Genomic DNA, 24,498 nt, shown 5'->3' with positions numbered 1-24,498 from the left:
AATCCGGTTTAAAAGCAAGGAGCTTAAAGGCTGGGAGGCAAACAAACAAAAACAGCAACGCAATGTTCTTTATTTGAATGATTGTGTTTCTCTAGCAGTGAGCTGGGAAGAAATCTCGAGTTGTGGAGAACCCTTGGTAGTTATCCAAGTAAGAATCAACAGGAAATATTTAGTTTTTATCAATTTTTTAAGAACCTTTTTGAAACTAGAATTAATTTAGTCTTGGAGACCCATTCTTTTTAGTAGCATTTTCTAGTTACTCAGACTTGGAAAATGATAAAAAATCATCTTCCAGGCTGTTAAACACTGTGTTGGAACAGTAGGAGTGGTATTTACCTTTGCATATATTATTATAGTAATTTGCAATTGTGTTTTGCATGTTATGTTTTTTTTCCCCATTTATCTGAGGATTTAGAGCCTTAGGAAGCCTCCAGGTAAAGCCTTGTATCATAAATTTGAGGTGCTTTTTATTTTAGAAAGTTAATTTCTTACACATTTCCAAGTAAATTGCTTAGTTATAAAGTGGGAGGCTTGTTTCTATAAATCTGTTTGACAAACGCCCCGAGTAAAAAAAAAACAACAACAAATCAAAAACAATTTACACAAACTAAATGTAATTTCAAAGTCAGTGAACACACACTCCTTTCCCTCCTGTACACCTGAAGCACTGGCAGTGAAATGCATGTTAAAACATGTAACTCCAGGCACTATACGGCCACACGAGTTACCTCGCTATCCAACGTCTCCACTGTTAAAGGCAGCTCTATCCTATATCTCTCTGGGATTTGCATGGTAAACGAGGCTTATTCTACAGCAACGTTATACAATTCAACTGTTAATCCATAGGAAGAGAAGCGAAGCCAACACATTTTAGACAATTCAAGAGAACAAACCAGGGCGTTGAGGATGGAGATTAAGAAACTTCAGCTGAAATATCCATAACAAAACAGAGTAAAGGTTAATACAGGTCCGAGCTGTAGCATCACTTCACGGCTTCATCGGTATTCTGGAGACAAAAATAAATCGGCCAGGCTCCTGAAACACATTCGCCCTGCGCCCCTCGCTCATCAAAACATGGAGGAGGATTGAGCGAGTCCGTGACTGTTCCCGATGAACTTCAAACACCTTCTTCCTCCAGGTAGCAACCCGGCCGGCTGCACATTATTCATCACTCAAACCGGATCCACGCCACACAAATCAAGACACAAAGTACAGACTCTCGCTTACGTCTCTTTATTCATGACTCCTGTCTCTGTTTTGTTGAAATATAACTAACATTTTGAGCTGCAAGTTCCTCGACAACCTCCTATTCAAATCGAAACGATTAAGAAATGAGATGTTCACTCCAAATACACAAAATCTTACACAATATTTTTGGTGTAGTTTCCGTTCACAATATCTTTGTACACTTGGAAAAAGATGAAGCTAACTAGTAACGATTTGGCAAGATGTAGGAGCTTGTTTTAAGTCAATAATTCCTTAATATTGATAAGAACATACTAGCCCAACTTGTATTATTTTTGCTTATAATGTGGATAAAGTGTCATTAAAAGTGAAATCTGCCTGTTAAAATAGTACTTTTTTAAACTTTTACCAATATTTAGGGATTACTGACTTAAAACAAGTTGCTCTTTCTAAAAGTTATTTGTAATTTAGTTCTCATTTCAAGTGAACTAAGATATTTATACTAGAAACTAGACCAAAAATACTTGGTGAGACTGTGGTCTTTTTGCTGTGTCTTAGTGCCGAGACAAATCAGGACAGGGCTTCACCCCCACCTAGTGGTGAGCCGCGGTACTGTACGTGTCGTAATGCAACCAGTCTGATGACGCTGCGAGGGTTGCGCTCTGTCAGAGCTGCATGAAGACCGGTGGGGCTGGGGACTGCAGCTCCTGGTCCAGCAGCCTGAAGTTCATGGCGCTTTTGTTGCTCTGCGCCGTCTGTCCCAGCGAGCGGTGGAGCTGCGCCTGGAGGTAGTGGACGTCTCGGAGGCGCTCCTTACAGCTGAGCCTGGAGAAATAAGACTCGGCCTCGTTGAGACCGTCAACAGCCAAAGCTGCCGAATGCTGGCCTGCGAGGAGACGAGAAGACAAAGAAGCAGAAGCAAAGAGTCAGATGTAAGATCTTCCACGTGGCTTGATCAGATTCAGGGGGTTAAAGGTCACCTAGATGGCCCTGTTCTTTCAGCCTGAAGCCAGCTACAGCCATGTGACAGCGAGCTGCCAGCAGCATGGCGCGGCCTTTGTCGATGACAGCTCCGTGGGCGAGGATGGGCTCCATGGCTTCATGGAGAACAGTCAGCGCCTGCCCAGGGATGCCCAGCATCAGCTGGAGGAGGAAGAAATAGAATCACCTGATATGGTCATGGGAATAGAGGAGTCAGATTATTTCAGTTGTATATTATCTTTAGTCCAATTGATGTTTTCTTTTAGTACTTGGCAGTGTTGGGCACACTTCCGCTAACCTGCTAACAGCCGAGCTAATTTTTCGCTCAGCGCTTTAGCTAACTGAAAATGTTTAGCTTAGCTTCCCCTTTATTCACTTTTCTGAATATATTCTAAAGCGCTAATTTGCTTAAATGTTTTGTAAACTTTCAGCCAAATCTGTGCTGACGTTTTACTTATCGACATCGATATCCATGCTCTTATTCTGAAGTAGATGAAGAGCAGATCTGCTTCATCTCCTTTATTTCCCCCCCCCCCAATAACTTTAGTTAAAACATGAGATGTACAGGAACAAAAATAAATCGTAGAAAACAAGGTGTAAACATAAACACAACATCAGAGGGCATTAAAGAAAATGTAAATTATAATGTTAAAACTAGAACATTTCTGAAGAAATTTTAACGGAGCCTGCCAAAGTGTGCCTGTCGGTTGGCACACTTCGTGGGCGTTCTGATGCTACAAATTAGCATCAATGCTAAAGTAAGCTACAATGTACTCAATAGCATGTGGAGATTGACAAACATGTTGAGTAACATGGACTTATGCCATTCAGTATGTTGAAATTAGTGTACAAGTTAAAATGAGCCAAACTGCTAACATTAGCCAAAATGCTGTCAGTAGCATGTGGAGCATCACTCCATTCAGTGTACTAAGCATGGCTAATAAATAAGAAAAATAGCTAAAAGCTTCTTTTAGGGAAAAGGCTAATGCTAATGGGGGCAATAAAATGCAAAGGTTTGTGCTAAGGTTAATTCACCGTCTTGTGCAGCAGGGCAGTGCAATAACCTGAGAGAAAAAAGATAGTAAAGGCTAATATTAGTTAGCACTACCCTGAGAGGAATATTTAGGCTTTTCTTTTGAAATTCTTTTACAAAACTTAACGCAGTGTCACTGTTGCTCCCCGTGATTAAGCTCATAATTACAACCCTCTGTACTGAATAGCTCTCTGATAGCAGACGGTGTCCATAAACAAGTTTACTAAATATTGTACAATAACTGAAAACAGAGATGTAACTTCTATCATGAATATAGATTAGCCAAAAACCCTCCAAATTACAATGAAATACTTCTACTTCTGGTGGGCGACGGAAGTAACACCCTTAATCGTTTCCCCAGTAAGCCTCCCAGGAATAAGGTTGATAGAATGTTCAGTTCCAATGGTATCAATGACATCAGCGGTTATGACGTCACTCTATGATACCACAAAGGAGTCTCTCTCTTGAATGTAGCTCGCAGACAGCGTTTTCTCAGACCTGTTCCTCAGTTCTATCACGACAGATCACTCTTCAGAGCAAGTTCGAAATTAATTGAAACAAGCGGGATATCGATTCCAGATATTACACGCCTTTCAGAGAAGCAAGAATTTACCACAATATAGACATGAAGCAACAACAGATTGTTTGTGAACATGAAGCTTTTCCAGCTGAGCTTTCATGGCTCGACATGATGGACCTCAACATCCAAGTCGACTACGACGCAGTCATTTCTTTTGAAGATGACAGCGACAGCCCCATTAAGCCGGAAGATGAATCAGTAGAGATCCAGGGGGAATCAGGTCCTTCTGGCAACTTTGAGAGTCCAACATCATTGGAAGTCAAGCAGGAAACAACTCCCTCTGCTGGCTTCGAGATCACCCCCGCAGTGGAAGTTGTGGAAGAAACGAGCCAACACGTCATCGATCTCACGAAGCAGGTAGACGATCTCAAAAAAGAACTGCAGAGTAAGACTTTTGATCTCCATGAGGAAAGAAACCGAAGGATTGCATATCAGGCTGAAGTCAAATCACAGCAGGAGGAGATTGAGAAACTGCAAACTATGGTAGTAAAAGAACATCACCTGCGAGTCAAACGTGAACATGAAAGAAACGTGCCAGAGATTAAAGCTGTATCAAAGGTTTCTTGCTCTACCAAAGTTACAGCCGACAAGAACATTCTTCAACAGCTGGATTATTTCAAGAGGGAGGCTGAAAAATACACCTCCCGCAACAAAGGTCTGATAGAAGTCATGGTAGAAGAATACAGAGTGAGACTTAAATATGAGGAGCAGCTCAAAAGTCACGCTGAGCAAGCTTCAAAATTCAAAGCACAGGAGGAAACGGTGAAATCTCTGCAGGGTCAGGTTGCAGACCTGAAGGTGAAGTTAAAACTTGCTCTGGAAAACAACCGTCCTAGAGTCTCCACCCAACCAGAGGTCCCCCTACAAACAGAAGGCTCCCTACAACCAGAGGAGTCCAAGGAAAGACAGACCTCCAATCAATCAGTGAGGTACAAGGAAAGACAGACCTCCAATCAATCAGTGAGGTACAAGGAAAGACAGACCTCCAATCAATCAGTGAGGTATGAGGAAAGACAGACCTCCAATCAATCAGTGAGATATGAGGAAAGACAGACCTCCAATCAATCAGGGAGGTCTAACGAAATACAGACCTCCAATCAACCAGGGCTCTCCATGCATAGCGTGGCTCGGCCTTTGCACCGACCCACACCCAGGTAGCAATCAGAGGAGTCCACGCAAAGCCAAACCTCCACACAAACATGGAGGTCCGAGGAAAGACATACGTCCATGCGACCAACCTCCACTGGTTGCATGAAGGGGCTTCATGTTGGCGTTGGCGTGAAGGCCAATCTATGCCCGGCTCGGCCTTTACGCCGACCCACACCCAGGTGGCACTGACCTAGGTCAGTATCCAAACCTAGGTTTTGCTAACACTCGGCATTAATTGCTTGATTAATTGATCTCTCTAAATTGTCCTAAGGTGTGAATGTGTGTGTGCAAGGATAAGTGTGTTAGATGATGGATGAATATTTGTTAAAAGTGTCTGACAGTAGAATATGAAACAGAGAATCTGCAAAAATGCATCTAGCTCTGCTACTATCCAGAAACATCCAATCAGAACCAAAAGGCAAACCTTTGGTTCTGATTGGTTTCTAATGTGTTGAATGTGTCTCAGCACATTCAACACATTAGACTACTAGTGTACTGCAGCTACACAATTGGCAGAAAAACACCCTAATATTATATCATCATTGTGTATAATGATTTAGAAAACAAAATGCTGTACAGGTTTGTCAAAACTATTTCGACCCATATTAGAACTTTGCATTGATTTCCTTCATTTTAGTAGCTGCGATTTTGCCTAATCCACACATTTTCAATAACCCCAAACAATATTAGTCTATTCCTAACCCTAACCCTAACTAAAACTTAATTAGCATCTTACCTCTAAATGTTACCCCTGACTCAAAGCAGTGAGTCCATCATATTAGGACCAAATATGATGGAACTAATGCAGTGTTTCTCAATTCCGGTCCTCAGGCCCCCCTGCCCTGCATGTTTTAGGTGTTCCCCTTCTGCCACACACCTGGATTGAATCTGTGGGTGATTAACATGCTACTGCAGTACTTGATGACTGCAAAAGAGGTCATGCTGTTCTGGAACAGCTGTTCTGAAACAGAGACACACCTAAAACATGCAGAGCAGGGGGTTTAAGGACTGGAATTGAGAAGCACTGACCTAATGTGACACTGGACATATAATGGTGCGTTCACACCAAATGCGTTTTGAGCGTCAGGCGCAGCTGGTTTGCATTCAAAGTCTATGTGGAGGCGCGTCGAGGGCTATTGCATCACGCTTCAAGCCTCTAGCGTGGCGCAATTTGAACCATTTGGAGCGTTTGACAAATCTAGCGCATCCAACGCTTCACATAGACTTTGAATATAAACCAGACTCGCCTGACACTCAAAACGTGTTTGATGTTAATGCATCAGTAGAATGTTCAGTTCTACTGGTAACAATGACATCAGCAGTGATGACATCACTCTTTGATGCATCAAATGAATCTCTCTCTTGAGTGTAGCACACAGGCTGTTTTTCAGACCTGTTCCTGTTTCAGAGTTATAAGTTATGAATCTTCTCCAGGAGTATTGTTAAAATGATTTAAAGGCACAGAATCAGCCCAGTACAAGTTCACATTCTCAGGTTAGAGAGACTCACCTGGTATAAAGTTAATTTTTTGGTACTGGAATCACACCGAAGATAAATTAGTTTAATCAAAGTATGTCATGAATATGTGTGCATGTACTCCATCTTAAGTCCAGAGCACACTAGATTTTTGTTGCTTTTGCCACCACTTGATGATATGCATATAAGATATAACATAAACAGCACCATTCAGAGATGCGATGAGTTTATAGCAGTTGTTCCACCATGTCTGTAGTTCTGACGTTCTGCCATCACTGTGGTTCTAAAGAGCAACTCAGAGAGGCAGACTAAATTCTATGTCTATTTTGAGTCTAACTGACACTGTTTTGTGTCAGGTAGTCTTTTGTTTTGAGTTGAATTTGGCTCGTTTTTTGTTAAGTATGTCGCCACAGTTACTCGAAATGCCAACAAAAGTAATAGCTCCCCTCACGGGATTGAGCCTCACGTTTAGATATATATGTTGTGATGGGGCATGCAGCGGTACGAGGCGCATTAACGGTAGTAGGAAGGGGCAGTTATTTTGAGGTGTAGAACAATAGGGGCCTGCCCATAGCAATGCATAGGGATTACATCCCTATGCATTGCTATGGGCAGGCCCCAATTAATTGGTGCTTGAGTGTTGTAGTCTTTCAAGAGTAGATATCATTTGAAGTGAAGTTAGCGCTTTAGAATTAGCTTCCTCTAATTACCGTGATTTGCTAAAAATGTGCTTTAGCAAATCTTTTGTTTTTCTTCCAAGTTTTTTATTTAACAGTTTAAAGCACAAAATGGTGCTGAATTAATCTTTATGATTAGAGCCTTATGGTTAGTACAACTAACGTTTTAGCTAGTGATGCCCACCACTGGTATTTGAATATTTAGAAATTTTTTGAGCGCTCATCTATGAACAATTTTTAGCTTTTCTGCTTGTGTAGATTTGATTTACTCTTACAGGTTTATTTTAGTAAATGCCCAATCAGCCATCAAGTCTGTAAACTAAACACAGAATGACCGAATGTCTCCCTATTTATTTTATACATCAACTTGACAAACACTTTTCTGTTCAATATTTTCTAAGCAGATTTATTCTGCATGCGTATAAAGCTTGTAATCACGCCAGCGAGTTCTGGAAACATTCGAAAACATTCACTGTGGAACTTGAAATCTTGCAAACCAATCTGCTTCGGTTGTGAGCCAATGCATGGCAGCTTTCAGCCAGCAGTAAGACCTCCCACGCTGCGTGGCAGCTACTGATGGACGGACACAGCAACAGGCTTTCTTGTTGTGGCTGACCTGAGTGAAGGCCAGATGAAGGACGCCCTCTGAGGCCAGGGACTGCAGGTGGTGCTGCCTGGCCAGAGCCAAGGCCTGCAGGAGGAGAGGAAGAGCCGTGGAGAAGCTGGACGACTCCCAGTGGAGCTCGGCGGTAGACAGCATCACTCTGGAGGGCGCAGGCAGCACGCGGGAGGCAGGCGACAGTTAAAATCCGACTTGCCGGAGTAAAGTTTGGTGCGTTTTCTTCTTCACGCTGCAGATCATTGCAACGAGAAAGTGTGCAAGAACAACATAAGAGCCGAACCTGATGATGATCTCCGTGCACTTGGTCTTCTCGCAGTGAACCTGCAGCTGCTGGAGGATGCTGTAGGCCTCGGTGCTGCGGTTCAGGGCTTTCAGAACTTGGGCTTTCCTGCCAATAAATAAACTTTAAACACAGCAGCAAAGAGAACAGTCTCTCCAGGCTTGTGTAATGGTGTGTTGTGATAGTAGCGGCCTACAATTACCAGTACGTTTCCATAACAAATGTGCGCAAATCTTTACCTAGATTCTGTTTATGTCGAAAAAATATAAGGTAGCAATGCTACTGTTAAATAAAAATAAGAAATTAAAATCCTGCTTTGATAAAGGTTGTTCATGTGATAAGTCATGGACATAAACAGTTACATGAAATTACATTCATAATCATATTTCAGTAGCGGCGCTAGCGCTCATCATCTATCGTTAGATTTATTTTTAACTGGAGTTTAACCTTTTGTTAACTTTTTTAACGAAGGGTTTTAACAAATAAATTGAAATAATTTCCAATTTTTAACAACATTTGTCCTCCTCTATGCTTTGACCATCACTATGGTTGCAATTGCGGCACATAACCTGTCAAAAAAAAAAAAAAGACAGGATTTTAAAATAGTTTGTATTGAAATTGCAAATAAAATTTTCAAGCACCTTCATGAAATGGCACCCTTAATACATCATGTCCTGAGAAGTGCAACATAAGAATGCCATTCAAGTTAGCATATACTATACACAGTATAGTATATATACACAAATCCTACAGAAAATCTCAAAAAATGATTCTAAGGAAACAAAAATCTCTTGAAAGATTGGAGTTTAAGAGACGCTGTGAAACAAGAAGTCGACAGGGATTGGTCAAAATTCAGCTGAGTTGCAGTGATTGGTCAGAAAAGAAGGAAGTACAGAAAAATGGCAATGACTTGTGAAAATGTCAAGTCCATGCAAAATTTGCGATTAGTGTGTGTATTTGAAGTAATAGCTTAATGACACCAGACGTCCTTCCTAGACGGACTGAAGTAGCACTGTTGTGTGTGGTTTGGCATTACCTGTACAGTCCCTCTGTTTTGTTTAAAGCAGACATGGCCTTTACAAGCGGCTCCGCTAAATGGTACTTCCTGTTGTTCATGTGTCTCTCAAACTGGATTTTCAGATTGCAAAGCATCCAGAGCTGAAGATAGGAGGAATGCGAAAGTTAAAGGATCTTAGATTGGACAATTAAACATAATATGTAAGTAAGTAAGTATTTGAGGTAAATTAAATACACATCTGCCAGATTGTGAGCTAATGTATTAGAGCAAAAAGAAAAATACCTTTGAATGTTGCGTGTGAGGAGGAAACTGTTCCTTCAGATGCTGAAAAATCTCTGCAGTTGCGCTGTACAACCCCTGCATCGAAAACGAGACAGAGACGCAGTCCAGCGTTTACAGTCCGTCCACACGCTGCAAAGTAAGGCTGTTTAACATTCACTACCTACTGTATGTTTACAGTGAGATGAAAACGCAGCTTCCCCGTGAGAGTCGGGACAGAGAGCAGGGGCAGCAGCGTTACCTGTTCGGCGTGCAGCTCGGCCAGGTGGCACAGAGCCACAGCGAACGCCTCCGTGTTGTTCTGATGGACCCCGAAGTTCACCGGTTCCAGGCTGCTCATGTTGAGAAGGAGCTGGGCCTGCTGCAGAGCCATGGTGCTGCGGGACGTAACAGAGGTCACACTAAAGCAGCAGCATGTAGCGCTGATATGTTTATCAGCGCTATATGTGATTGATGTTTTTATGATGCATTGATGCATGTTTTTTTTTTTTTTTATGAATTTGTTCAAACTGTCACCATGTTGTGGCAGTGAGCTGTGAGACAGATAATCTGTGGAAATATTGATCTCCTCCACCTTCCGCCATCTGCAGAAATGCACCGCTCCCGGTCAGAAACAACCAATCGGAGTCAGGAGGAGGGTCTTAGTGCTGTCAATCACATTTGTGAACACACTGCTCAATGAGCTAATGGCAAAGACACAATTTACCTTTCCTGAAAAACTGCTAATTAGCTTGAACATTCACCACAGATATCTGTTTATGAACCAGCTGTAGGAGGAGAGTGTGAGCAGCATGTACATGAGAATGATTGACAGCGCTCTGATTGACTGTTTCTGATCAGGCGGTGTATTTCTGCAGATGCCAGTGGGACTGCAAGGAGAAACCAAAGAAGCTTTTTTTTCACAAATGATCTGTTTCATATTACACTGTCACGAAATAGTGACAGTTTTAATAAATGTGAAAAAATATAAATTTTTATAAAAGTTTCATTCTGCAGCTTTAAAATAATTTATAAGCTTGTTTGCTTTTGAATAGTATACAGTAGCTCATCATTGGTGTTTAAAATCATGGACTGATCTTAAAACAAACATCTGTACTGAGTTTTTCAAACAACTGGGTTTGAACTTTATGGTTATGTAAATATTAGAGCCAGTATGTATCACTTGGATATGGAATAAGGGAAATGAATGTAGAATCCAAATCTGTGCGTTGAATTACTGTTTCTTTAAATCATTGAAGTTTTTGGTTTGATGATCATTCGCCACCAGAAAAAGAACAATGAATCACTAAAAGACAGAAAGTGGTGGAGATTCACGTCCATGAAAACCAGAACTGTAAACGCTGTTTTAGTTTAGCGAATACTGAAGAGCGTGAGTGTGTGTGTGTGTGTGTGTGGAACTGAAAACCACCCGTTAGCGGCGCCGCGTAGCGAAGACCCTCACCTCTTGCCGTACATCCTCCATATGGACGTGGTCTGAGCCAGGCTGATCTCGATCAGCTCCGACAGGCTGTGCTTCCAGTGCAGGATCTCCGTGTCCTTCAGAGCGTCCATCAGCTTGTGCGCAGCCTTACCCTGCATCGCCCCCTGCTGGACCAGCGACTGAATGTCCAGAGATCCCAGGTACTGGAGCGGAGAGGAGAACAAGTCGGACATGTTGGCGACAGATGTTGACCTCAGGTGGGGGAAGTGACCTGGACATAAACAACTGGAACCGATTGCTACTCACAATAAGTACTTAAAACAAACAAATTAAGAACTGATTCCACTGGATGTTTACAGAACGCACCTCTGCACTTGAAAGGTTTTCGATGGCTTTGGTTCAGTTATATAAGAGACTCCCAGATGGGAAACTTAAAAGGAAATTATTTATCAATTTAGGTTATGTAAAATGCTTCAGATCCAGCCAAAGCACAACACAAATGTGGGGAAGCATTATTTAAGTGTTGGTACTTTCCTGCTAAAAGAAACTTTCTGACATGTCTGAACTGCATGTGGTTACAATAGTAAAAAAAAGTAGCGTGCAAACGTTAATCTAGGTTCCGACTGCAGAGAAAGGCTTCAGACACACAAAGCAATCTGCAAGTTGGAACATGGATCATTTTTCTAGAATTGCTCACAACTGCTGGAAAATCTCAGCTCTAACTTGCACTAATGTCAGACGTTACACATCTACCTGTACTGAGTATTTTATCAAATGGATGCAACCCTGTTTTATTACAGCGACATTTAAATGTATCCTGAGTTCAATCAGGATAATTTTGATTTACTTTAAATTCTACTGAGGTCAGAACAAACTCAAATCGCTTTGTGTTCTGTTGTTGATTTTACTGTCATTTTGAGTAAATTTCCTGCATTTTCAGCCTGAAATTCCTGTAAAAAAGGCAGAGAAACAAAAATGTTTACCATTAAAATGAAGAATAAACTAAATTGTTTTATTTTATTGGCCCAGGTTGCCAATATTTTTCTTTTTTTTTTTTTTTGGTGGGAGTGCGGAGGTCACAACCACTGATGTACAGACTACATATAGTGATGGACACTAAAGCTGGCTCCGGACCGGGGGCCCACATCCTTCTAAATCCGGCCCTGCTGTTTAATGTCCAAAATGTAACGTTTGAAAGCCAGAATAAATCAGCACAACTTTATCAATCTGAAAGGACTCAATATTGTACTGTATTTTGTCGAAAATGATTAAAAACAAATACGTTTTTTAGCTTCTTTTTTTAAAAATATTTTTATTCAAGTTTCCTAGATCTAGACCAAGTCTAGTCTCTCAAGGTCAGAGCTTTATCACCCTTCTAATAGAAATAAATTAGCCGCAGGAGCTTCTCCAGACATTCATTATACATATAATCAATCTGCTGAATTCAAATAGCCTCATTAATCCAGAAACAGTGAAAGCACCACTGATGGAAGCAGCAGGCGTCAGAGCTCAACTATACCTAGTACAACATCTCCATGCCTTTCTTAAGGTGTTTTCGAGGTACACAGAGATATAAGGGGCTGGTTGAATTCGAGCAGTTTTTAGTTCAAACAGTTCTGACCGAAAGAAATACCAAAATTGACCTTTTTCTGTCCATGCATAAGGGTTTCACTGAAACTGAAGATTTTCTGTTGGAGGTGAAAATTGCAGGTAAAAGAAATGATAAAGGTGAAGGACCAAAAATCAATCAATATATAAATAAATAAACGGTAAGAGTCAGAAAACATTTCCATTAATACTGTCAGGGATTCTACACTTTTCCCATCGTAAAATTCAAGCACTTTTCATGTATTTTCAAGATAAGTTTTCAAACTTTTAAAGCACCACACTTTGGAGATAAAAACAACACAAATTAACTAAAAAAAAGATTCACTATTATATAATATAATTGATCACTGTTATTATGCATTGTGATAATAATCTGCATTCTACAGCAGGGACAAAGTAAACTAAAATATATCAAAGCTTCGTGTCTCACATAAAATAATTCTGGCGATTCCAGCTGACCTACAACAAGAAAAGTTCAGTCTGATTTAACTTCAGACGACGAGAAGAAAATAAAGAACTTGCATGTTGTTTTACTAAGGTAACCTGGTACAGACATTTTCTCAGTGTAGTCTGGGTTCAAAATCATAAAAATTAATCTACAGCACGTACAACAGCCGACGCCAAACTACCCAGCAGATTCTCCACTGAAAGGTCATGTTGCACTCACCGGCAGGCAGAAATGAGCGGCCATTTTCACCGAATCCTGAGTCAACACCGTGCTTTCCGATCCCTTCATGTGTTCCAGTGTGTAGAGCCAGCTCTGGGAGAGAAATATTTATGACCATCAAACCATTCTTGGCAACATTACTGCGGCGTCAGAGCATAAAGCTGTTTGCTTTACCAGACAATGCTGTAAGCACACGTGGTCGTTGGACTCCTGGGCAATGCGGATGGCCTCCTGTAGAGCCAGGTCGGCTTGCTGACTGAAAGAACCAAAACAACAGCGAGAAAATATTTCTTTATTCTGTCCGAACAAACTCAAACTGCGGCCCTCCAGCTCTGCACTCACTAGTGGCCGAAACGGCAGTGCAGGCTGGCCAGGTTCAGCGCAGCGTAGCGGAGGCTTCGGCCGTAGCCCTCGTCTCCGTTGCTCTTTCCCTCGTTGCTGGACAGGATGAGGCGGTCGAAGTAGTGCAGGAGGCTGTGAGCGGAGAGGAAGATGTCCTGGACTCTCATGCTGTTCAGGTAGTTCAGGTAATGCTGTTGACGGCAGGAGGAGCAGAGAGCTGCTGTAGGATACACACCGTCACTCAGGTAGCATAAAACCGCTACGCTGCGGCATCTCGCAGCATAAATAACGCCTTCTCAAAGTATGTAAGCACAACTCTTTCACAAAACTGTCCAACACAATCCAATTTAAAACAATAATGTGGCAACAACTCTGTGCATCGTAAATCTGGAGCAAACTGCAAAACACCTGAAACACCGAGTCCCTTTAACTCTAGGCTAAAACCTCTCCAGTTGCTTTGGACCCATAATCACTGAAACACTGAACATTTGTTTTTAAGACATAGAGCACTTTGAACTGCACCATTGCTGAAATGTGGAACACAAATAAACTTGGTTGATTGACAGACTGACATTTATTTTCTGATAAATACGATTAGAGTTTGGTTATGAGTTATAGTAATAATGCTATCTGCAACATTTCTTGTTTTCATTTTGATTTATAGACACTGTAAGGAGAACGAGAGATTTATGACTTTGCGTCTCTTACACGCATTCACAACAATGAATCACAAATTCAATTCAATTAAACACAAAAATACTTTATTTTAAAGGGTAATTAAATGTCATTGTCGTTCCTATCGTCTAAACATCTCGAAAGAGTCACCATGGACGGTGATGAGGGAAGGAATGATATCAAATTTAATGTTAACTAAAACACAGGATGAAGAGGTTTCTCTTCACTGACAGACTGCATAATAAACAGCGGCTACATTTAGCTGCAGTTTTTAAGGGAATGCCCTCTCAGCGCAGAACAGCATGGCCTGCGCTGGGAGAAGAGCAAGGTCATCAAAGCTGGTTAATTAGTTGGACTACTGTAGCGAGTTTACAGCTGGCAGCACTGCTTGCCAAGTTTCTCTTTTAAAACGGCGTGACACAACGACCCGCCACAAGTTTTTAAAGCTGCGTTTCTTCTAAGCGAGGGAAAAGAGTAGCTGTATTTGTTCAGTCAGCTGACTGGCAGTGCGCAGCATAAGGTCGGGGAGGGGCAGAGCTGCATTACTCTAAGTTCACACTTTCTACTGTATCTAATTAAAATGGCTTTAATCCGCATGTTGATATTTTTTATAAAACGCCAAGATACCATGGAAACGGCAACAAGCATGACTGGGGATGCAGTTAAAAGTTCTGCAGGGCCTCACCGCTTCTGCAAAGTCCGGGTTAAACTTCAGCATGTTGTTGAGCTCCTCCTGCAGCGCCGCCGGCCTCAGGGCTTTGTTCTCGTCGTTCTTCAGAAGGTAAGCCTGCGGAGGGACGTTCCCAGAGTCAGAGGGGGGCCGCGTCGGCGCTGCAAAAAACACATCCGGGCCCCACGGACCCCTCCGAGCGAAATGACAAACAATACTTCATTTAGACTTCATCCAGACTCACCTGTCTAGAAAGAAAGTATTCGGCCTGTTTTTGAGAGAGGGGGCCCCGGCTCGGCGTGTTGTCACATCTGAAACAGACACACAATCTGATGTCAACTTTTAAAAACGTCAAAGTAGTAGTAGAGCTGATTAATCGATTATTGAATTAACTGTCAACTAATTTAGTAATCGATTAACTGAAGTATACAGACTCAAAAAAAGGCCATCTGTGGAAACCCCCCCCCCAAACATTAACATTATAATTAGTAATTGAGCCAAACCTCTATAAAATATACATATTTTATAGAGGTTTTTTCCCCCCAGAAAACTCACTAAGCCCGGTGGTGGGGCGCTCGGCAGTCACTCATCCAGCGGCCCGTTGAGTTTTTGAGTTAAAAAATGTTTAAAGTTGACAGGAAATGTGAAAATACCAATTGATAATCGTGTGTTATTGAAAGATTGGAAGATTAACACCTGAACACCAACTAGAAAGTCATAGAAATGAAAACATTTAAAAAAAAGACTTAAATAAATAAGCATTGCTGAGCCTGGTGGCCCGCCAGGCTTAAAATACACTGGGGGAAACCCTGTATGTATTTTACATTTAAGATAAAAATGCCCCTGTCTATAAATACGTCTTATCCAAAATTCCTCAAGTATTATAGTTTTAGCCTCACCTGGTTCAAATTCCCTAAAGAAATGCTGTTATTGCAATTTAGGCTATAAAATGGTTATTTTCTTATTTTAAAAAAGGTAGTGATTATTTATTTCCATCTTTTAATGTATTTGTAATATTGCTAAAGAAAAAATCAAACCATTCTTTTCCTATATCTGACTAATCACCAGAATAATCAATTCCTAAAACAATCACAGTGATGCCAAACTGCACGTAGTTCAAGACTTTCCTTTTGGCTTGAAGGTGATCACTAGTGGTTAAAGTCAGACTTTAAAAATGAGACGCGCGTCTGGCTGAAAAGAACAGCATCACTAACCGAAGTTCGGACTCGTGCAGTGGGGTGTCCAGCTCTTCTTTGTCCGCTCGGTCCCCCACGGTGTCCTCGGTGCTGGTGAGGTCCATGTCCGAGTCATCTGCAGCCAGTGTGGGCACACACACCTGCCCGTCCGTGGGCTTGGCGTAATGGCTGTGATAATAGTGCTGCAGGGACTTGTACAGCTTGTACACCTGACTGAAAGACAGCTTGTTGTACGCCAGCAGCATGTGCCTCATGAAAAGACCTGCAGAGCAGAGAGATTATTGGGAAACGGAGGATTTCCAGAGAAAAACAAAGCACGAGGTTTTGCGTACCTACGACGCTGGTTTTGTAAGCCTCAGAATCGAAAGCGGTGAACGGAGTGGGCAGAGTGGAGAAGAAGTACTCCATGTCTTTCAGCTCTCCGTCTGCCATCTCATGCAGCCTTCAAGGATTAGAAGAGACAAGCTCGGTGACTTCCTGCAAACACCTTTTCCACACCGCAGAGGATCGACAAACTATAGAGCTACATTTTTTTTATAATATTTTCTTTTATAATAAACTACTATGGATTTTACTATGTGTATGCAGGGATGCAACTAACAATTATTTTAGTAATCGATTGTTCTGACGATTAATCAGGTAAAAAAAAATGTACACAGTCTTCATATTTTTCATTCAACCACTTAGGGTTCCTTTTATACAATATCAGAAAAGACAACTAATTCAGTTCCTTTTTAAATAAGAAAATAAGCATTTTGTTGCCGAAAATGTAATAACACAGCATTCCTTTAGTGGATGTTTTTAAAAAAAAAAAAAAAAAATCTTAAATCCAAAAATGTATATATACAAATATTTTAACAGTTTTGGATGAATTATTGCTCTGACTGTATTGTTCTATCAGGAAATTAAATTTTTTGATTAACCAATTACTAAATTAGGTGAGGATTATTTCTGCAACTGATTCATTACAATTAATCATGATTAATCGTTTGTATTTGTATTCATCTGTATGCTTGACAATTCAGACGTGTCGCCCCCTGCTGGACGAGTGAGTGTATTACAGTTTTTTCTCATCGACTTAAAAAAATTAGGAAACAAATTAAGTTTTTAGGTTTTTTTTAAGTGCAGGAGTAGGATTTATTACATGCAGGTAGAAAATCATTATCTTCACTGTTACACTGAATTATTTTTTACATTAAAATGGACAGAATTTAAGGATGTTCTTAAAGTTGAGGGATTTTAATACAAGAAGCATTAAGGAAGAAATTATATTTTAACAGAACAATAGAAAACGCCACCCAGTGTGTTACATTGAGTAGTGTTAAATCTAGTATCTTTGGAAAACACTCAGTGAAAAATACTCAATAACCTGTTGTGAAGGCACCACAGCAGCATAATGTAAAGCCCAGTAACTACTATCCTTGGCCAAAAAAGATTAAAGAAGCAAAAGAAAATAAAAATCCTTTTTGACCATGAAATATTTCTCTGTTGAGGAATATTAATATTTACTCCGATTGTTTGCGTAAACCAGATTAAGAAATTACACATTTTTACTTGTTGGATTACACTGTACTTTACAACTTTTCTGGAAAAAATATGATTTTAGTTTGAATGTTAAATAACACTTTACATACCCCATTTAACTCTGTGGTGCATTCACACCGTGTTGTAAACTAGATCATCTGATCATGATCTTATTCAACAAATACTAGATTTTATTCACCAAGAGGTTTTGTGGTTGTATGACAGCTTGAACTGAGTGATACAAATCTGACCAAAAATCTGTTTACATTTTAAACTGCTACTGCCTAATAAAATGAAATAAAAAATGTCACAATTGCCAGCTCAACACCTTAATGTAAAACATGGGATGATTCTTTGCACAGCAGGAGTGTCTAATAGGGCCATCATCATTGTTTATCTTTACAACTTAGCATAAATAACTGAACCTGATTGCACACAGATGCAGCTGAAGAAGAGACTCACAACAAACTATTAGTCTTTATTATTAGTTAATCAAGACCATTCTTAATTTTTCTATAATAGTTAAATAATGGCCAGTACGTAAGTGACTTATTTGGATAACTACAGAGTTTGGCAGACCTGAGTTTGACTGCATAGGCGGTCTTAGGACAACACTCCTCCACAGTCTTCAGGAACTGACCAAGACTCAGGTCTGGACCCTGGAAATTACATTAAAAAAACATAGTGAGCAACACAAAAATAAGGAAGTTTGAATAGACTCAGCATAAAGACTTGAACCTGTTGGAGGGGCAGGATGAGCTTGTTCAGCCGCCTTCTCTCCGGCAGGGTGATCTTTGAGGAGGTCATCTCGTACAGCAGCGCCAGCACGGAGATTTTATATGGACTCACCCAGTCTTTAATGCCGAACACGTTAGCGTGGACCACCCCGTTAGTCATCATGGGGTTAAAATACAAACTTTCATGCACACTCGCCATCCTTAAACGGACTTAGCACTAAGCTAAAGACAGCTCGGTGTCCAGCATGCAGCAGAGAGAGTAAGCTAACTACCTCACCGAGTCCCGTTAGCGTCAGGAAAGTCGCCTAAAAAGAGCAAGAATAACTCCGCGTTCATCTTAGGAACCTTTAACATAAAGGTTTTAGCTCAAAATGCGGATATGTTTTAACCTCGTGACAAAATATGTACTAGCTTCCGAATATTGACACAAGTTGGCTGTTTGGCTTTCAAACCGCCCTCCTTCTGTCGCCTCAAAGAGACGTCATCAAAACGGCAGGGATATATTAGCGCGTCCGCCATATTGTAAGTGGCAAAACCACTTTGGAAAGTCCATGGCCTAGGACTAGCCAGGTAATATGGTTTTCATAATTAAATACCTTCTAGATTTGGCGTTTAGTAAAAAATTTTTATATTTTATATATATATAAATATACTCTTATTTTATGTAAAGTAATGTTGACAAATATAAATAAAGTCTGCATAGTGAGTCGATGCGCTCAAAATGTCTCTTAAACTGACCTATTTAATCTCCAAATGTATCAGAAAGATTTAGCTTACAAATGATAGCTAGACCAGGTTTAGTTCTGCTAATTTGATTTACAAAAAAATATTAAGTGTAATATTACTCCTCCTCCTCCTCCTCCTACTACTACTAGTGATAATCATCATAATCTTCTTACAATAATTACAATTATCATATTCTGCCTATCTACTTACCTGCCAACTCATACTTTATAAAGAGACAGAACATTGTCAGCTATAAATCTAACTAAACCTTTCCTATTTTAGGTTAAGATTAATTTGGTAAACATCAGAACATGAACTAAACACATAAAAGTAACAAAACATTTTAAAATTAACTGCTACTACTCCACCATTTAACAATCAGAAACAATTTGAATACTCCTGAATGATATAAAACAGAAGAAAAATAAATTGTTTCGCTTTGGGGAGTTTTTGCCTTTGTTTTCTCAAACTTGCCACTCACAGTATGGCGCCACCTGGACGCCAATGCGCCTCTTTTATGTACATGAATATCTTAAGCAGACAGACATCAATAAGAAATAATAACTATTAGACTTATGAATGCTTTGTTCTGTTTACAGCTCATAAGATTGTACCCTCATCATGATGTTATACTTTTCCTAAATTTACTTTATCTGAGCAACTCGCTATTCATTAGTATATACTGCCCTCCAGTGGTTAAAATAAACACGCACCAATTTGAGATAATTACAAATTGTAACCGCTGGAGGGCAGTGTGGAGGCAACATAAGATTTCCCTTCAGATCACCTGAAACCCCCTTTAAACAGCGGGGTTTGAATTTTCATCTTCAGAGCTGTACATTCATCAGACAACAATACCGAATCTTCTATTAATTTCAAGCATAACAAATACTGTTTCTATTACCAAGAGTGACACATGACCGACCTAATTGGAAATTGATGTGATGTGATATGTTTCTTTGGAAAAAAAAGTGAATCTAGGTCAAAGGAGACGTCTGACGGTATATCAAATTTTAATTGCATTCTTCATCTTTATGGTGGATCTGCCACTTTGAGGAAAAAAAAAATCTCTGCACATATTCATGGGATGCATATTATAGAACATAACTTAACACATGACTTTCAGAACATGAACAGGGTTGCACTGACAATGTTAAACTTTATCTGATCAGGCTTTAAGATTTGTACTTAGAAAGAAAAAAAAGTCTAACTACTCGTGCAGTTGTGTACGACAGACTCTCTGTCTAGCTTGGGCAGATTTAAGTGATTCAAAAGAGCCCTGTTTATACCACAATGTTGATGTTTTCTCATTTGACAGATGGCTTCGGCCGTCCTGGGAACACTGGAGCGGGCTATTGGCTCAATAGCCATGCAGCAGGCTTCTGTGCCTGTTGCTTCACACATGCTCCAACATTATGTTGGTCCTCGAGTACCGCTGGACTTGCTGGTAATTAAAAACGACTCCGACTTCCATCAAGGTAAACGAGCATTTTTAATGTTGTCTTACTTTTTCTTAAGAGGATAAATGTGTATTTTATGGGCCGAGAACCGTGTAAATAAACAGATGCGTGTTCGGCCTTGACTGCACATATGTTCCCATCAGCTGCACCCTGTGTCCTGCTTTTAGTCCTTCTTTAGGTTTCATATTGCATCCATTCTCATTCGCATACCGATTTGTTATTCACTTTCATTATATGTTTCACCGTGAGACTCTCTTACATAAATCCACCTCATGCAGAAAAAAAAAAATTATGATAAATTGACATTTGAGTAAGTTAGGGGGAAGAAATAAAAGACAAAAAAAAAAGTGACGTGACTTTACCCAGAAGATGGCACTATTTGATTTTCATACATTGCAGGCGGGTTCCTGTTGCCCCTCGTGAGGAGGCAGCACCAGGAATCCTCTCATCTCTCTCTGTCACGTTCTTGCTGGTGTGAAGTCAGCAGACAGACAGACAATAATTCCCATCTTAGCTGATATTTTTCTGAAAAGCTTCAATAAATTTACCATGAATGCCTCTGTCAAGACATGAGTCATCGTGAGCTAACATTACCAGCTGAATGACTTTGGAGTTTTCGGGGGATGTTTGATGTTCGGGGAAAGCACAAACCCAATAGTGACTTTTCACATCGACTTTTGCATAAATCTGTCAATCTGTTACCCGCCTAAAAAAAGGAAAAAACGTGTTTGTGCGTTCCGTTTATAATTGCCTTTAATTCATGCAAAGCTATACAGTCGTTGTGTCTTCTCGACACAAACTGATGACCCTGTTTTGGGCTTTTACACAGCAACAGCAAGGTTTTCATGGTGATGCTTATTCAAATTTAATGGTGATGAAGATGAATGCAGCCAATGGCTCTGAAATGTGAAGGTCACAAGGGAGGGCTCTGATGTGCAGTCCCACTGATGGCCTCCAAAATGGCTCCAACATTCACTCAAAAACCCACATTTCTCAGGAAACAGTCTATAGTTTTACAGTATATCACTCCAGTGCTGTTGGACATTTAAATACGTGTACATGCAGAGTTTTGATGTTCTACCAATAGGATGTCAAGCTGGAAGAAAAATCTGATTTTGCTGCCTTTACTGTGTGTGCATTCAGTTTTTATTTGCATTTTCTGAAGCACATAAATGGTATGGGGTTTGATGGTTTTCCCACAATTCCCACATATTCTGCATTTAATCCTTATTAGTCCTATATATCCATCAGTCCCAGCTGAGCCCGAAATTGACCAATCAAGAATTTCCTTTTTGCACTTGGGGTTCATTACTTTATTTAGGGATACTTTTCTATGTTTTGTTCATGAAATTATACATTTTCTGTATATTGTTCCATATCGTGTCTGAAAAACTCTGTGTTTTTTGACAGTTTTCTGGCCGACTGGTGACTACCGACCTGTCAAAAGCCTGACCAGCTGATTCCAATTTTAGCTGATACAATTTTATTTTTTATCTGAAATGTTGCTAAGCAAGAAAATTGCTGAGTTGGCAACAGTGGGTTGACTGTTGTAAACTGTAACTGTGCAGACATGACCTGTTGGGGTGGTGTATCAGTCAAACCTTCCTCACTGCAGAGCAAAAGAGGACAGTGGTTGACCTCTGGACCTCTAGACCTGAGGAAGATAAGATCGGTGGATAAGATCGGCTTCACATGTACTGTAAGTATCGGCCGATCTCCCAAAATCTCCCAAGCAACTACATTTTGTTGCCAAATTCCCTGTTATGTCTCAGTGCAATGACAATAAAGTAAGTCTAAATCTATAAGTGTAAGTCTATGTATAAGTCTGACTTGAAATAAATGAAACTTTGAAATTTGGTGCCTTCAAATAGGGCGTCTGTCTCTTTAAGAAGCTCCTACTCTTTCCGACACCCCGCCTCCAGCTCGTCGTGGTGACAATGTTTCTCCATTATGCCGTCACTCAGAAGTAGAGTAGATTGTATGATGAGCTCAAACCTGCGGTTCCACCAGCTGTTTACTCATTGCTAGGAGGGCATACCATTCTAAAACATAAAATAAAGCTAAAACAAAAACTACATTTTATATCAAACTATGGCTATTCACTTTCATTATATGTTTCACCATATAATGTTAGACCTCTTTAGAACTGAACAGATTCTAACAGAGGTCCTCTTCAGTTTCTCTGTTGAATCAGACTGTATGGGGGGAGTTTTTCCTGAATGTTGTCTGTTTCTGACTCTTAAAAGTCTGTGGAATATGGATTGCCAAAGATAAACTTATTGCCCCCGAGAAATGACAGACCTCTGTGTACGCTGACCCTGAGTCAGCCTCCTGCTGCTTACTTAGTGACTCTAAATGGATTAAGTTGTCAGCTGGACGGCTCATCCGAGATTTTTAATATCCAGGCTGAGGTATATCAAGCCACCGTCTGCCAAGTGGTATCAGAGGGATTTACTTTGGCTTTATTGCTACTTTCTCCCTCCACCTTTCTTATCGGCAGTAAGGTATGGTCGTGCCCTCTGCGATTCCTTCAGGATGTTTCCACTGTACGTCAATAAGACTCTGAGAGGAGAGAATAAAATCCTGAAACTCTAGAGGGAGGATGATGTGTTTTAATTTCAGCTCATAAGTGCAGAAAGTAAAAAAAAAAAAAAAAAAGAAGCCACTTCTGGATTTATTACGTTCTAATCCAGTTAATCCAGTTTTCCGTAAGGTACACCATCACCTCCACCAAAGATCCCAACCCAGAACAAATTCTGCAGCAGAGGTCGCGTTAACAGAATATTTTCCGTATTTGACCGGTTATTTTTTTAAACGAGGGGAAAATTTGAAGCCCGTCTGTCATTTGAAAGGTTATAATTAACACCTTGACTGGTGCACAGACAGTATAGACTTTACGCAAAGAGTTCATCGCAGAGGCAGCTAAACTCAATTAATAATCATTTCTGAATATCATGTCATGGACTCTGAACTAAATGCGTCTTTCTGGCCGCGAGCTGACGGCGCGTTGAGGACATATGGACCGGACGCTTTGGCGCGCGTCCGGTTCAGAGGCGCAATCCAAACCTTTGGTAGAAATGGCGCGTTTAATTCAAGTCTAAATTACATACAGACCAGAGAAAACTTTAAAAAATGCAACATTGAGTTAATCCATTTATAGTCTAAACAGAGGATCCGTTTATCTTGAGGAAATAAATAAAGGTGCAGAAGTTAATTAGACCGTAACATGCGCAGTCATTTGCGGCTGCGCAACCAATGCGGACGCTGCGAAGAATTAAACTGAACTCATCCTGCGGTTTTAACAAATGGAGCCGGAAGACGTTACCCTGCCGGCCCAGAAGGAGAGCGGCGCTCAGAAGCGCGGCAAACGTTTCAGGGAAGCGAAACCACGCAACAAAAAAATAAAAAAACCCTCGTAAAAGCTCATGCCCGGACCGCGCACTGGGTAAAAAAAAAAAAGGAAAAAAAGTTGAGTTTGGATGAGACAGATCCAACTGACCGATGAACCAGCGCAGATTTCTCTGGACCAGGATGAATTTGTGAGGTACTGTGCATTCAGACCCCAGCAGGTGAAGTGCTGGTAATTTAAGTGGATTCGTTTAATTTAATTTATTATAAGTTATTGGGGCCTCAGTCTGGTTGTTGTCACTAGAAAAAGTTAATGCGTTCATCTGCTTTATGTGTGATGGGATCTGGATTCACGGTTCAACTTGGTGAATATGAACTAAACCGCATAAAAACGCGACTAAATGGCCTAATGTTAATGTGATTATAGTTTGACGGGTAAAAATAACCGATTTTATTTCATGTTGCCGGTCAAAATGACGGAGAACACACACAAAAAAAAAAAAGTCTAGCGCGACCTCTGCTCTGCAGTCTTACAGAAAGTGATCCAGATACCAAAACATTGGTGTTTTTTGTTTTAGTTTCTTCCTTTTTCTCCGGCGGGTTTCTCGAGGTTCGCCTAGGGACGGCTGTGTATTCAACAAGCAGACAAACAAACTGTTGGATCTCTGATCTCAGCCTGCTCCCCGTCTTGGCCGAGCCAAGAAGGCAAACACAAACACAGACGAATCAAGACGGTTTAATGGCTTTCCGAAGAGCCACAAAACTGGTCCGAATATTGCCAACCTTATGCGAGAGAACATATTACACCATAAATGACCCACACATCTCTACCTAACCATTCATTT

General features: G+C 40.6%; 1 protein-coding gene across 1 annotated transcript; it reads right to left on the bottom strand.

Annotated features, from left to right (window-relative positions):
- Positions 1-1,217: 1,217 nt before the first annotated feature.
- Positions 1,218-18,602, bottom strand: anapc5 (anaphase promoting complex subunit 5). The gene is made up of 17 exons (XM_028034472.1): positions 18,121-18,602; positions 17,962-18,041; positions 16,191-16,300; positions 15,877-16,120; positions 14,907-14,973; positions 14,678-14,779; positions 13,318-13,508; positions 13,150-13,231; positions 12,976-13,068; positions 10,722-10,903; positions 9,522-9,657; positions 9,284-9,358; positions 9,020-9,141; positions 7,984-8,091; positions 7,698-7,845; positions 2,166-2,328; positions 1,218-2,071 (listed from the first exon to the last, which is right to left on the bottom strand). Exons 1-17 carry the CDS (start codon positions 18,316-18,318, stop codon positions 1,851-1,853), a joined length of 2,322 nt encoding a protein of 773 aa, XP_027890273.1. The 5' UTR covers positions 18,319-18,602; the 3' UTR covers positions 1,218-1,850.
- Positions 18,603-24,498: the final 5,896 nt, after the last annotated feature.

This window comes from Xiphophorus couchianus, chromosome 12 (assembly GCF_001444195.1).
Source record: "Xiphophorus couchianus chromosome 12, X_couchianus-1.0, whole genome shotgun sequence".
In the NCBI taxonomy this organism is placed as follows: Eukaryota; Metazoa; Chordata; class Actinopteri; order Cyprinodontiformes; family Poeciliidae; genus Xiphophorus; species Xiphophorus couchianus.
This window is presented reverse-complemented; position numbering and strand designations above follow the sequence as displayed.

Bases quoted from the DNA above. Each gene is read 5' to 3' on its own strand.
- anapc5 (XM_028034472.1), bottom strand. From the start codon at position 18,318: ATGGCGAGTGTGCATGAAAGTTTGTATTTTAACCCCATGATGACTAAC. The intron at 18,042-18,120 runs GTTCAAGTCTTT...TGTAATTTCCAG, and splicing joins TCATCCTGCCCCTCCAACAG to GGTCCAGACCTGAGTCTTGG. The intron at 13,232-13,317 runs GTGAGTGCAGAG...TGGTTCTTTCAG, and splicing joins CACTGCCGTTTCGGCCACTA to TCAGCAAGCCGACCTGGCTC.